Genomic DNA, 16,115 nt, shown 5'->3' with positions numbered 1-16,115 from the left:
TAGGTGACAACATGGAGTGGTCTAAGGGAGTGTACTTGATCTGGGGGGATTGGTTATGGGTTCGTTGGAGCATTTCCTGCATTATTTTTAAATCTCTACATTGTCTATTTTGTTATGTATAGTGTTTGTTGTTTACCTGTATAATCCTCTCTAATACATTGTTTAAAAGGCTGTGAGACAACAGGTGAGACGTTTAAAGTTAAACATCACCATCTGAACCGTAAACCAGACTAAAGATAAAGCTAAACCAGTGTGGTGTCTGGGTAATGTTTAAATAGAAATAGAATAACAACATAGTTACTGTATGTCTAGAAATAGACTATATGTCTAGGGCTGGTGTACACTATAGTAGACACAGAAATGGATGACTGTTTCTCCTTCCAGACTGACAGGCTCTAGGTCCAGGCAGCCGTCGGGACCCTTCGTGGTCGAGAAGCGTGAGGCCAGTTTGGAGAGGTATGCCAAACGAGGGCAGGGGGGTTAGGCGTGTCACTGCGTGTCACAGTCACTGCTTGCGCACGGGGCCACGCTCTGCCTACCTGTCTGCCTGTCTGCACTCCACCACTCACAACTTGGCCAATCAAAGAGTCGCAAGAGATGCTACTAACCAATCCCAGAGCCACGAGACGCTACTGATTGAAGTCTACTGAGATTTACATTCTGTATAACATATACAGTGGGGGAAAGAAGTATTTGATCCCCTGCTGATTTTGTACGTTTGCCCACTGACAAAGAAAGGATCATTCTATAATTTTAATGGTAGGTTTATTTGAACAGTGAGAGAAAGAATAACAACAAAAAATTCCAGAAAAACGCATATCAAAAATGTTATAAATTGATTTGCATTTTAATGAGGGAAATAAGTATTTGACCCCCTCTCAATCAGAAAGATTTCTGGCTCCCAGGTGTCTTTTATACAGGTAACGAGCTGATATTAAGAGCACACTCTTAAAGGGAGTGCTCCTAACCGCAGCTTGTTACCTGTAAAAAAGACACCTGTCCACAGAAGCAATCAATCAATCAGATTCCAAACTCTCCACCATGGCCAAGACCAAAGAGCTCTCCAAGGATGTCAGGGACAAGATTGTAGACCTACACAAGGCTGGAATGGGTTACAAGACCATCGCCAAGCAGCTTGGTGAGAAGGTGACAACATTTGGTGCGATTATTCGCAAATGGAAGAAACACAAAAGAACTGTCAATATCCCTCGGCCTGGGGCTCCATGCAAGATCTCACCTCGTGGAGTTGCAATGATCATGAGAACGGTGAGGAATCAGCCCAGAACTACACGGGAGGATCTTGTCAATGATCTCAAGGCAGCTGGGACCATAGTCACCAAGAAAACAATTGGTAACACACTACGCCGTGAAGGACTGAAATCCTGCAGCGCCCGCAAGGTCCCCCTGCTCAAGAATACATATACATGCCCGTCTGAAGTTTGCCAATGAACATCTGAATGATTCAGAGGACAACTGGTGAAAGTGTTGTGGTCAGATGGAACCAAAATGACCAACTCACCGTGTTTGGAGGACGAGGAATGCTGCCTATGACCCCAAGAACACCATCTCCACTGTCAAACATGGAGGTGGAAACATTATGCTTTGGGGTTGTTTTTCTGCTAAGGGGACAGGACAACTTCACCGCATCAAAGGACGGGGCCATGTACCGTCAAATCTTGGGTGAGAACCTCCTTCTCTCAGCCAGGGAATTGAAAATGGGTCATTGCAGCATGACAATGACCCAAAACACATGGCCAAGGCAACAAAGGAGTGGCTCAAGAAGAAGCACATTAAGGTCCTGGAGTGGCCTAGCCAGTCTCCAGACCTTAATCCCATAGAAAATCTGTGGAGGAAGCTGAAGGTTCGAGTTGCCAATCGGCAGCCTCGAAACCTTAATGACTTGGAGAAGATCTGCAAAGAGGAGTGGGACAAAATCCCTCCTGAGATGTGTGCAAACCTGGTGGCCAACTACAAGAAATGTCTGACCTCTGTGATTGCCAACACGGGTTTTGCCACTAAGTCATGTTTTGCAGAGGGGTCAAATACTTATTTCCCTCATTAAAATGCAAATCATTTTATAACATTTTTTACATGCGTTTTTCTTGATTTTTGTTGTTGTTATTCTGTCTCTCACTGTTCAAATAAACCTACTATTAAAATTATAGACTGAACATTTCTTTGTAAGTGGGAAAACGTACAAAATCGGGAGGGGATCAAATACTTTTTTCTCCCACTGTAGGGGCGGTTTCCCAAACACAGATTAAGCCTAGTCTGGGACTAAAAAGCATGCTCAATGGAGAACCTGTCTGGGAAACTACCCAATAGTATTATATTGTATGTATATATGATTGAGACAATGTCTTGTTCACTATGGGGCACTCTTACATTAGGAGGAAAAATATCTACTGTAATTGCATGAATTGTTTATTTTCAGTTCACAAATGCTGTTAAGCATTTCCTATCGTCTCTGTCTTGAAGGTAAATGTTTATTTTTGAGTGACTGAGTCAACACAAACGGTTTGTAAGAAAACAGGACGACACAGAGTGCAACTGTTATAGTGGAGATTTAGGTAGGACCTCCTGTAAAGAAGTGAAGTCCATGCGTAAAAGCTTCTGTCCTCTGGGTTCTGCTAGAACAGAGGTGTTAAGTGCTCAGTGTAGCAGACAGACAGACAGACAGACCATGCCTCTGTCCTACAACAAGAATAGCACCCACCCAGTCACTGACTGCAGAGCGAGAGAAAGAGAGAGACAGTAAGAAACAGAAACAGAAACAGAGACCATTCCGGAAGCCAGAGAGAGAGACCGACATATAAAATAGACAGAGAGAGAGAGAGAGAGAGAGAGAGAGCAGCTTAGGCTATAGAGAAGCTTAACCCTACGGAGAGCCAAGGGAGTCTTAGCTAACATAAAGGAGATGTTAAACCATAACCCATTTAAACCATAGCTGTACAAGACAAAGACCTACCTCCCGTGCCACCCTGCATGGCATTGTGTCGTCTGGATAAAGCATAATTAATCCTAATTTGGTTTTAGTTCCCACAGAGGAGTCCCACTTGGTATTAGACAGAGGGAAGAAGTACCACACGAACTGGCAGGCACGCACGCACGCACGCACACACACACACACACACACACACACACACACACACACACACACACACACACACACACACACACACACACACACACACACACACACACACACACACACACACACACACACACACACACACGCTCACACGCTCACACACACACACGCTCACACATGCATGCATAGCATCAGGGCCTGCCCTCTCTCTTCCTTGTATGTTTAAATCAGGGTGCCAAGGCAACTCTGTCTTACTTTGTCGTCGTTATTTAATGACTTTCCAAGCCCCGCCAGTGACTTCATATTCTACTGTTGATTTCTGAATGTATGGAACACCCGTTGGCTTTAGCTGGAAAGCCATGCTATACCCCAAAGTGATGTTATCAATGTAGCCAACATAATGAGCTGTGACGCTTTAGGGTGTAATAGTGTAATACAGAGAAATGCAGCAGATTGTATATTCTCTACGTGTGCATGCTCAACGGTTAATGTATGTTTCCCAAATGGCTCTCCAGTCCCTACATAGTGCACCCTATGGTTTTCCTTATGGGCCCTGGTCAAAAGTAGTGCACTATATATGGACGCAGCCCATGACATCCTCCAGTGACCTTCAGTGCCAAATTAAACTAGAGAAGACACACACACACACACACACACACACACACACACACACACACACACACACACACACACACACACACACACACACACACACACACACACACACACACACACACAGACTCTCTCTCTTTATCTCTCTAGTACAATCCTGCCTTCATTGAGCAGCATTTTTCTTTTTAGGTCTATCTGCTGCAGAATCTCTCTCCCTGGTACATTTACTGAAGGTTCATACAGATCTATATTTTATTGATAGTTTTCTCTGTCTCTCTCCCAAACAAATTTTGACATTGATTCTGTCAATTGATTGAGGTTTAAGAAATGTATTAGAACTGGGAACAAGCTCTTGCACAGTTTTAAAAACTTGCCAGCACATTATGTGGCAACCAGTAAAAGTAAAGGGATATTGGATTTGGCTCGGCTTGAAAATAATGCTAAATAAATAATGAATGTACAATGTTATTTTGATTTGTTTTGACTAAAAACTCTAGGGGAGACTGGGGTAAGTTGAGCCATTTTTTTACGGTCAGGATCACTCTGTCCAGGGAAATATAATATTCTTCAGAACAAAGATATCTATATACACTGAGTATACCAAACATTAAGAACATCTTCCTAATATTGATTTGCACCCCCTTTTCCCTCAGAACAGCCTCAATTTGTCAGGGCATGGACTCTACAAGGTGTGAGAAGTGTTCCACATGGATGCTGGCCCATGTTGACTCCAATGCTTCCCACACTTGTGTCAAGTTGGCTGGATGTCCTTTGGGTGGTGGACCGTTTTTGATACACACGGGCAACTGTTCAGCGTGAAAAGCCCACCAGCGTTGCAGTTCTTGACATAAACCAGTGCTCCTGGTACCTACTACCATACCCCTTTCAAAGGCACTTAAATGTCTTGTCTTGCCCATTAACCCTCTGAATTGCACACATTCAACAATCCATGTCTCAGTTCTCAAGGCTTAAAAGTCATTCTTTAACCTGTCTCCTCCCCTTCATCTACACTGATTGAAGTGTATTTAACAAGTGACATCAATAAGGGATCATAGCTTTCACCTGGATTCACTTGGTAAGCCTATGTCATGGAAAGAGCAGGTGTTCTTAATGTTTTGTATACTCAGTGTATAATTCAGGATGTTGTGTATCCCTGTAAGTAATCAGAATTCATGTAAACGTTATAGTTTTGATCCGAAGGGCAGGGTAGGTTAAGCCGCCTACACATTTCTGTACTGAATTAAATATTACCACTACCTTTTTAAACTAAACTCAGCAAAACTGCATTTATTTTCAGAAAACTTAACATGTGTAAATATTTGTATGAACATAGCAAGATTCAACAACTGAGACATAAACTGAACAAGTTCCACAGACATGTGACTAACAGAAATGGAATAATGTGTCCCTGAACAAAGGGGGGGTCAAAATCAAAAGTAACAGTTAGTATCTGGTGTGGCCACCAGCTGCATTAAGTACTGTAGTGCATCTCCTTCTCATGGACTGCACCAGATTTGCCAGTTCTTGCTATGAGATGTTACCCCACTCTTCCACCAAGGCACCTGCAAGTTCCCGGACATTTCTGGGGGGAGTGGCCCTAGCCCTCACCCTCCGATCCAACAGGTCCCAGATGTGCTCAATGGGATTGACATCCGGGCTCTTTGCTGAACATGGCAGAACACTGACATTCCTGTCTTGCAGGAAATCATGCACAGAACGAGCAGTATGGCTGGTGGCATTGTCATGCTGGAGGGTCATGTCAGGATGAGCCTGCAGGAAGGGTACTACATGAGGGAGGAGGATGTCTTCCCTGTAACGCACAGTGTTGAGATTGCCTGCAATGACAACAAGCTCAGTCCGATGATGCTGTGACACACCCCCTCAGTCCATGATGGACCCTCCACCTCCAAATCGATCCCGCTCCAGAGTACAGGCCTCGGTGTAACGCTCATCACCCCTGGTGAGACATAACCGCGACTCATCAGTGAAGATGTGGCAGGTAGCCTAGTTGTTAGAGCTGTTGGACTAGTAACCGAAAGATTGCAAGATCAAGTCCCTGAGCTGACAAGGTAAAAATCTGTCATTCTGCCCCTGAACAAGGCTGTTCCTAGGCCGTCATTGAAATTAAGAATTTGTTCTTAACTGACTTGCCTCGATAAATAAATACAAATGTTTTTGCTGATAGCGACTATTTGGAAGAAAGGTATTTCTATTGATAGTATAATGACAGTGATAGGTGGATGCCGTTACCTACTGAACTGAGTTGGATGTCAATTACTTCTTGTTATGACTATAGAATACATACACAGCAAATTATCCAGTGTTACAAAAATAAATGAATTAACACTGGGAGTGTTAATTCAACACTGAAAGTGTTGAGTCTGTGGACCCATATGGACACCAGAACAATGCTAAATGAACACACTGCATAGTGTAAATCCTTATTCAAATATTTCCCAGAGTGCGTTGCCTTCTGAGTAAATTGCAGAGTTACCACCCATGACTGTATTTGTTAGTAACAGAGACATGGTTGTTGCATTTATCCATTTTCAGTCCTGTGAACTTTACCAAGTGAGATCCTAAGCTAATATGTCATCATAAAAATATATACATATTTCACACAATACTTGTTCAGCGACGGTGGGTTTGTGCCCATAGGCGACGTTGTTGCCGGTGATGTCTGGTGAGGACCTGCCTTACACAGTCCAGCCTCTCTCAGCCTATTGCGGACAGTCTGAGCACTGATGGAGGGATTGTGTGTTCCTGGTGTAACTCGGGCAGTTGTTGTTGCCAACCTGTACCTGTCCCGCAGGTGTGATGTTCGGATGTACCGATCCTGTGCAGGTGTTGTTACACGTGGTCTGCCACTGCGAGGACGATCAGCTGTCCGTCCTTTCTCCCTGTAGCGTTGTCTTAGGCGTCTCACAGTAGGGACATTGCAATGTATTGCCCTGGCCACATCTGCAGTCCTCATGCCTCCTTGCAGCATGCCTAAGGCACGTTCACGCAGATGAGCAGAGACCCTGGGCATCTTTCTTTTGGTGTTTTTCCAGACTCAGTAGAAAGGCCTCTTTAGTGTCCTAAGTTTTCATAACTCTGACCGTTCCACAGGTGTATGTTCATTAATTGTTTATGGGTCATTGAACAAGCATGGGAAACAGTGTTTAAACCCTTTACAATGCAGATTTTTATGAATTATCTTTGAAAGACAGGGTCCTGAAAAAGGGATTTCTTTTTTTTGCTGAGTTTATGTCTATCTTTATTTCCTAAAGACAATTCAACACAATCACAATCACTTTTTTGTCTTTTAATCTTTTTAAGCATCTTTTAAGACAGGCTTAACTCCTAACAAACATTTTGTACCTTTTTTTACACTTTTAACATAGGCCAGGCCCTGTTGTTACCTCATATCCCAGCGATAACGCCTTGCATTACACCTGGGATGAAAACACTTCAATTTTCTCAACTTGCCTTTGGCTCAACTTACCCCATGACCATTGGCTCACCTTACCTTACTATATTAGCCCACACAGCTACAATGATGCACTTTTATGCTAGATTTAGGACCTCCTATTGAAGCTTATAGAGACCCCAACTGATGTATTTGTATAAAACAATCTTAAAATGATCTCCTTTGGTTTAGATACAAGCATTTTGTGTATGTTTTGGCAGAAACAATGGTGTCTCAACCTACCCCACTCTCCTATATGTGTAATGCATTTGTTTTCAAATTGTCATTTAAGCGATAACAGCAGTGTGTTAGTAGTCAGTTCTCCTTTAGTTTTCATCTGCTGTAGTCCAGGGTCATGCCCAGGCTCATGTCAGCCATCTTAGCATGCTGTTGCTACTGGTGTACAGTATGCAGTGGAAAAGTGTGTATATACCACAGTACCCCATTGACTGCAACGCCTGAGGCCATAAAACCCTGCCAGCTATTCCTCTAGACAGAGTCAGAGGAGCACAGCTCGCCTCCCTTCCTCTAGAGCCTGGATCTGACACACTTTGTTCTTTCTCACTGTCTACATCTTCCCCGACTCTCCCTTATCCCTGCCTTCCTCTGTACCTCTCTGTCCCTCTCCCTCCCTCCCTCCCTACCTCCATCTTTCTCTCCTTTCCCCTCTCTTTCCTCCCTTCCTGTCTCCATCTGTCTCCCTCCCTCTCTCCTTCCCTCCATCTCTATCTGTCTCTCCCAGGGAGGTGCGTGAGTATGACAACGGCTCGGTGTGTGTGGAGTGTGATGCCCAGTGTGAGAGAGCAGATGGTGACTCCTTGACCTGTCATGGCCCGGTAAGATCCTCCAGAGACACAGGTTATCTCAATATGCATACTACTGTGGTCCACACGCTTATGCTCCAAATTCTGTGGACGTTCTCTTGAGTTTATTCTTGTGAGGACAAGAGTGTGGAGAATACATAAAAAATGACCTAAAACTAAAGTTATGCAAGGTGGATTCTTCGTGGGTAGCTAGCTAAAAATTATTTGTTGCCATTTGGCGTGCTAATAGTAGTACCTATCCAGTTAGCCTTATTGACTTACTATGGGCTTGCAATCTCCATACAGTGCCTTCGGGAAAGAATTCAGACCCCTTGACTTTTTCCACATTTTGTTATGTTACAGTCTTATTCTTAAAGGGATAAAAAAAAAAGGCCTCATCATTCCAAAGACAATACCACATAATGACAAGGCGAAATTTGAGAAAAACAAAAACAGAAATACATTCTTTACCTAAGTATTCAGACCCTTGGCTATGAGACTCGAAATTTAGCTCAGGTGCATCCTGTTTCCATTGATCATCCTTGAGATGTTTCTACAACTTGATTGGAGTCCACCTGTGGTAAATTCAATTGATTGGACAGGATTTGGAAAGGCACACAACTGTCTATAAACTGTCTATATAAGGTCCCACACTTGACAGTGCATGTCAGAGCAAAAACCAAGCCATGAGGTCAAAAGAATTGTCCGCAGAGCTATGAGAGAGGGTTGTGTCGAGGCACAGATCTGGGGAAGGGTACCAAAAAACGTCTTCTACATTGAAGGTCCCCAAGAAAACAGTGGCCTCCATCATTCTTAAATGGAAAAAGTTTGGAACCACCGAGACTCTTTTTAGAGCTGGCCACTCAGCCAAACAGAGCATCGGGTGAGAAGGGCCTTGGTCAGGGAGGTGACGAAGAACCCGATAGTCACGCTGACAGAGCTCAAGAGTTCTTCTGTGGAGATTGGAGAACCTTCCAGAAGGACAACCATCTCTGCAGCACTCCCCCAATCAGGCCTTTATAGTAGAGTGGCCAGATGGAAGCCACTCCTTAGTAAAAGGCACATGACAGCCCGCTTGGAGTTTGCCAAAAGGCACCTAAAGGACTCTCAGACCATGAGAAATAAGATGCTCTGGTATGATGAAAACAAGATTAAACTCTTTGGCCTGAATGCCAAGTGTCCCATCTGGAGGAAACCTGGCACCATCCCTACGGTTAAGCATGGTGGTGGCAGCATCATGCTGTGGGGATATTTTTCAGTGACAGGGACTGGGAGGCTAGTCAGGATTGAGGGAAAGATGAAAATCTGCTCCAGAGTGCTCAGGACCTCAGACTGGGGACGAAGGTTCACCTTCCAACAGGACAATGAGCGTAAGCACACAGTCAAGACAGAAGTGGCTTCGGGACAAGTTTCTGAATGTCCTTGAGTGGCCCAGCTCTTATAGAGACCTGAAAATAGCTGTGCAGCGACGCTCCCCATCCAACCTGACAGAACTTGAGAGGATCTGCAGAGAAGAATGGGAGGAACTCCCAAAATACAGGTGTGCCAAGCTGGTAGTGTCATTCCCAAGAAGACTCGAGGCTGTAATCGCTGCCAAAGGTGCTTCAACAAAGTACTGAGTAAAGGGTCTGAATACTTACTGTATGAAAATGTGATATTTCAGTTGTTTATTTTTTATACATTTGCAAAAATTTCTAAAACCTGTTTTTGCGTTGTCATTGTGGGGTATTGTGTGTAGATTGATGAGGGTAAAAAAAAAACATTTAAGGCTGTAAAGTAATAAAATGTGGAAAAAGTCAAGTGACTTTCCAAAGGCACTGTACACTACAGTGGAAATTGTAAGCAGGTAAAAAGGCCAAAAGTAAAACAGCATGTACTTACTAACGTAATAAGATTAAATATTGTAATCAGGCAACATATGAGATGTCAATGGGCAACATTTCATTCTGAATTCTGAGTTTATTTTCTCTTGCTTCAGCTAAACTCTGCCATTGACTTCAAGACATTTTGCATCATATTTCTGTGCATATTTTCCGCTGAAGCTTGCGTTGATGCATGCCTCAAAATATTTACAAATGGAGTGCACATTCCAGAAATGCCCTCCGTGCTCCGTTTTTCATACTTTGATTTGGACTCATACTCTGATCCTCTGGTGCTCCATTTTGCTTGTTCGGAGCACGGTAGCATGCATTTTGAGAAACAACCACAGTCTAACACACACACATCCATGCACGCTGGCACACACACACACACACACACACACACACACACACACACACACACACACACACAGACACACACACAGAGGCACACACACAGAGGCACACACACACACACACACACACACACACACACACACACACACACACACACACACACACACACACACACACACACACACACACAGAGGCACACACACACACACACACACACACACACACACACACACACAGAGGCACACACACACACACACACACACACACACACACACACACACACACACACACACACACACACACACACACACACACACAGAGGCACACACACACAGAGGCACACACACACAGAGGCACACACACACAGAGGCACACACACACACACACACACACACACACACACACACACACAAACACACACATCCTCAAGCATTCATGACTGATAACTTATCCTCACTCCTGCACATTCCAACAGACAAAGTATAATACACAAATGATTGTGTAAAAAAATAAATAAAAACCAGAGTGTTAATTAACACTGAAAGTGTTGATTCTGTGGACCCATTTAGACACCAGAACAGTTTTAAATTAACACACTGCATAGTGTAAATCCTTATTCAAAAGTAATTTGTAGAGTTACCACCCATTACTTTATTTGTTAGGGATAGAGAGCTGGTTGTTGCATTCATCCATTTTCGGTCCTAAGCGAATGTTATCGTAAAATGTATATATATTTAACACAATGCCATACATATTACACGAGGCCTTATTTTGAGGGCCTAGCAGTTTTACCCTAATACAGGGGCCTGAAACTCATACTCATCACTTTGAACGTAATCCACGCCTATCATTATAATATTTCCCAGCATGCTCTACTACAGGTCAATTGTTTTAATTGTTTGGTTCAATATCATTGTTTGTGCATGTACATTTATTGATTCATTCATTAATCATTAATTCACTAATCCAATATGTTACTCTAGATCACCATTACTCCACACACATCTCCCCCTCGCCCTCCATTTGGCAAATCTGACCATAACTCTCTCCTCCTGATTCCTGCTCACAAGCAAAACTCAAACAGGTAGTATCATTGACACGGTCAATAATTTAAGTGGTCTGATGAAGCGGATGCTAAACTACAGGAATGTTTCGCTAATACAGACTGGAATATGTTCTGGGATTCATCCGATGGCATTGAGTGTACCACATCAGTCACCGGCTTCAATAATAAGTGCATCAATGATCAATATTGTCCCCACAGTGACCTACGTAGATATACCAACCAGAAGCCATGGATTACAGGTAATATCCGCACTGAGCTAAAGACCAGAGCTGCCGCTTTCAAGGAGTGAGACACTAATAAGAAAGTATTACGCTTATAATAAATCCCTTCTATGCCATTCGATGAACCATCAAACAGGCAAAGTATCAATACAGGGCCATATCAAATCCTACTACACTGGCTCTGATGCTCGTCGGATGTGGCAGGGATTACAAAGGGAAACCCAGCCGAGAGCTGCCGATTGACGCAAGACTACCAGACGACCTAAATGCCCTCTGTGCTCGCTTCGAGGCTAGTAACACTGAACCATGCATGAAAGCACCTGCTGTTCTGGATGACTGCGTGATCACACGCTCCGTACCCGATGCGAGTAAGACCTTTAATCAGGTTAACATTCGCAGGGCCAGACAGATTACCAGGACACGTACTCAGAGCATGTACTCAGAGCACTCAAACTGTAATACCTACATGTTTCAAGCAGACCACCATAGTCCCTGTACCCAAGAACACCAAGGTAACCTGGTCATGGCTCACATCAACACCATCATACCAGACAGTCTGTACCCACTCCAACTCACATACCGCCCAAGCAGATCCACAGATGACACAATCTATATTCCACTCCACACTGCCATTTCCTACCTGGACAAAATTAACACTTACATGAGAATGTTGTTAATTGCCTACAGCTCAGCACTTAACACCATAAGACACTCCAACAACACATCTGCCATGCTGACCATCAACATAAGGGCCCCTCAGGGGTGGGTGCTTAGTCCCCTCCTTTACTCCCTGTTCACCCATGACAGTGTGGCTGTGCACAAATTCAACACCATTATTAAGTTTGCCGTAGGCCTGACTACCAATGACGATGTGACAGCCTATAGGGAGGAAGTCAGAGATTTGGCAGTGTGGTGCCAAGACAACAACCTCAATGTCAGCAAGACAAAGGAGCTGATCGTGGACTACAGGAAACAGAGGGCTGAGCACGCCCCCATTTGCATCAACGGGGCTACAGTGGAGCGGGTCGTGCGCTTCAAGTTCCTCGGTGTCAACGTCACTAAGGACCTATCATGGTCCAAATACACCAAGTCAGTCTTGAAGATGGCACGACAACGCTTCTTCCCCCTCAGAAGGCTGAAAAGATTTGTCATGGGCCCTCAGATCCTTAAAGTTATACAGCTGAACCATTGAGAGCATCTTGACTGGCTGCATCACCACTTGGTATGGCAACTGCTTGGCATCCGAACGCATCACTGGGGCTGAGCTCTAGTACCAAAAGGCTCCTGAACAGCTTATACCCCCAAGCCCTAGCTACCCTGACTATTTGCATTGACCCCCTTTTTATTTGCACTGACTCTCTTACACCGGCTCGATGCACACTCACTGGACACTACCCACACACTCCAGCACACACTTACACACTTACACCCCCACACACACAGTCTTGTACAGCTAATCTTGTAGGGACACACAATTCAGTCCCATTCAAAATCATATTTTCCCTAACCTAACCCTAACCCAAAAACCTAACCCACACTTTCACACTCTTCACATACGCTGCTGATACTCTTTATTATCTATCCTGATTGCCGAGTCACTTTTACCTCTACCTACATGTGCCTACTACCTCAACTACCTCGTACCCCTGCACGTTGACTTGGTACCGGTAGTCCTTGTATGTAATATTGTTATTGTTATTTTATTGTGCTACTATTTCTTATTTTTGTGCACATTTTTCTTACTTATTAACTTTGCATTGTTGAGAAAAGGCTCACAAGTAAACACTTCATGTTAAAGGCTACACCTGTTGTATTTTCTAAGACAATTAAACTGGAACAAACATTACAGTAAAGTGTGCAAAAAAATCTAACTAACTGATTGGATTAGTTGAGAATTTTTTATTTATTTATCTTTGTGTAGAATAAGTTTAATCACAAACATAGATATTGAAACAAACAATAAAAAAACACCTGCTGTAGAGCATGCTGGGAACTTAATGATGGACATAGTTTTGGTTCAAAGTGATGTTTTGTTAGTTTCAGGTCCCTGTATTAGGGTAAAGCTAGGCACTCAAAATAAGGCCTTTTGAAAGAAGTATGGTATTGTGTGAAATATGTATATATTTTTATGATGACATATTAGCTTAGGATCTCACTTGATGAAGTTCACAGGACTGAAAATGGATAAACGCAACAACCATGTCTCTGTTACTAACAAATACAGTCATGGGTGGTAACTCTGTAATTTACTCACTGGATAATTTGCTGTGTATGTATTCTATAGTCATAACAAGAAGTAATTGACATCCAACTCAGTTCAGTAGGTAACGGCATCCACCTATCACTGTCATTATACTATCAGTAGAAATATCTTTCTTCCAAATAGTCGCAATCAGCAAAAACATTTGTATTTATTTTTTAATTTTTTATTTAACCTTTATTTAACTAGGCAAGTCAGTTAAGAACAAATTCTTATTTACAATGACGGCCTATCAAAAGGCAAAAGGCCTCCTGCGGGGACGGGGGCTGGGATGAAAAATACAATAAAAAATACAATAAAAATCTAGAACACATTCATCATATTGTGTTTACATATTGTGTTTAAACTGCCCGTTAATTACATCTCTCTAAAGCTTTTCTCTCTGATGTGCATCATAAACTGAAATCACTTGTGACCACAAACAAGCCCTGCATCCCAAATAGCACCATATTTCCAACATAGTGCACTACTTTTGACCAGAGCCCTATGGGCCCTGGTTAAAAGTAGTGCCCTACTTACGGAATATAGTGCCATTTGGGACGCATTCAATGTCTTCTATTGCCCTTGAAGCATGATTAATTGTATTGTCAGTTAAAGTGTGTCTGCGAGCTTCACAATATATTTGATTGTGTGCTTCCATATATCTGTTTGTGAGTTTGCGTACATGATGTGTGTGTCCCTGTCGACTCTCCGGTTGTCTCAGGCTGTGTGATGATGCTCTTTGTCCTTCACTTCATCTCCAGTCTAGACAAGAGATTCATTCACAACTTCCATCCCTGCTCTCTGCCCCCTTCTCTCTTCTCTCTTCTCCCATCTCTCTTCTCTCTTCTCTCTGCTCCCTTGTCTCTTCTCTCTTCTCTCTGTTCCCTTCTCTCTGTTCCCTTCTCTCTTCTCTCTGCTATCTTCTCTCTTCTCTCTGTTCCCTTCTCCCATCTCTCTTCTCTCTGTTCCCTTCTCTCTTCTATCTTCTATCTTCTCTCGTCTCCCTTTTCTCTTCTCCCTTCCCTCTGCTCCCTTCTCTCTGCTCCCTTCTCTCTGCTCCCTTCTCCCTTCTCTCTTCTCCCTTCTCTCTTCTCTCTGCTCCCTTCTCTCTTCTATCTTCTCTCGTCTCCCTTCTCTCTTCTCTCTTCTCTCTGTTCCCTTCTCTCCTCTCTCTGCTATCTTCTCTCTTCTCTCTGTTCCCTTCTCCCATCTCTCTTCTCTCTGTTCCCTTCTCTCTTCTCTCTGCTATCTTCTCTCTTCTCTCTGTTCCCTTCTCCCATCTCTCTTCTCTCTGCTCCTTTTTCTCTTCTCTCTTCTCTCGGTTCCCTTCTCTCTGCTATCTTCTCTCTTCTCTCGTCTCCCTTCTCTCTTCTCTCTTCTCCTCTCTCATCTCTCTTCTCCCTTCTCCCGTTTCTCTTCTCTTCTCTTCTCTCTGCTCCCTTCTCTCTCTCTTCTCTCTGCTCCCTTCTCTCTTCTCTCTTCTTTCTTCTCTCTGATCCCTTCTCTCTTCTCTCTTCTCTTTTCCTCTCTCATCTCTCTTCTCCCGTCCCCGTCTCTCTTCTCCCTTCCCTCTTCTCTCTTCTCCCATCTCTGTTCTCTTCTCTCTTCTCCCTTGCCTCTTCTCTCTGTTCCCTTCTCTCCTCTCTCTGCTATCTTCTCTCTTCTCTCTGTTCCCTTCTCCCATCTCTCTTCTCTCTGTTCCCTTCTCTCTTCTCTCTGCTATCTTCTCTCTTCTCTCTGCTCCTTTGTCTCTTCTCTCTTCTCTCGGTTCCCTTCTCTCTTCTCTCTGCTATCTTCTCTCTTCTCTCGTCTCCCTTCTCTCTTCTCTCTTCTCTCTTCTCCTCTCTCATCTCTCTTCTCTCTTCTCCCTTCTCCCGTTTCTCTTCTCCTCTCTTCTCTCTGCTCCCTTCTCTCTCTCTTCTCTCTGCTCCCTGCTCTCTTCTCTCTTCTCTCTGCTCCCTTCTCTCTTCTCTCTTCTCTCTGCTCCCTTTTCTCTTCTCTCTTCTCTCTGCTCCCTTCTCTCTTCTCTCTTGTCTCTTCTCCCTTCTCTCTTCTCCCTTCCCTCTGCTCCCTTCTCTCTGCTCCCTTCTCTCTGCTCCCTTCTCCCTTCTCTCTTCTCTCTTCTCTCTGCTCCCTTCTCTCTTCTCTCTGCTCCCTTCTCTCTGCTCCCTTCTCTTATCTTTCTTCTCTCTTCTCTCTGCTCCCTTCTCTCTTCTCCCATCTCTCTTCTCTCTTATCTCTGTTCCGCCTGTGATCTTTATTGTTTATTAAGTCAACACCCCTTTAGGCTTCAATCTCACTACACACAATGTACTCAAGGCCACACATACACATATGCACATACACACGCACACGCCCGCACGCACGCACGCACGCACGCACACGCACACACACACACACACACACACACACA

The 16,115-nt window shown here is 43.8% G+C and overlaps 1 protein-coding gene across 1 annotated transcript in view; it reads left to right on the top strand.

Annotated features, from left to right (window-relative positions):
- Positions 1 to 16,115, top strand: part of LOC106582203 (receptor tyrosine-protein kinase erbB-4) — a gene marked incomplete at its 5' end in the record, with an annotated part of 240,979 nt that overhangs the window by 101,982 nt on the left and 122,882 nt on the right. The window contains one exon of the mRNA XM_045704751.2: positions 7,897 to 7,990. Within this exon, the coding sequence (XP_045560707.2) occupies positions 7,897 to 7,990 (94 nt within the window). The remainder of the gene's footprint in view (positions 1 to 7,896; positions 7,991 to 16,115) is intronic.

This window comes from Salmo salar, chromosome 21 (genome assembly GCF_965601325.2).
Source record: "Salmo salar chromosome 21, fSalSal1, whole genome shotgun sequence".
Taxonomy (NCBI): domain Eukaryota; kingdom Metazoa; phylum Chordata; class Actinopteri; order Salmoniformes; family Salmonidae; genus Salmo; species Salmo salar.
Note: the sequence above shows the minus strand (reverse complement) of the source record. Positions and strands in the feature narration are given on the sequence as shown.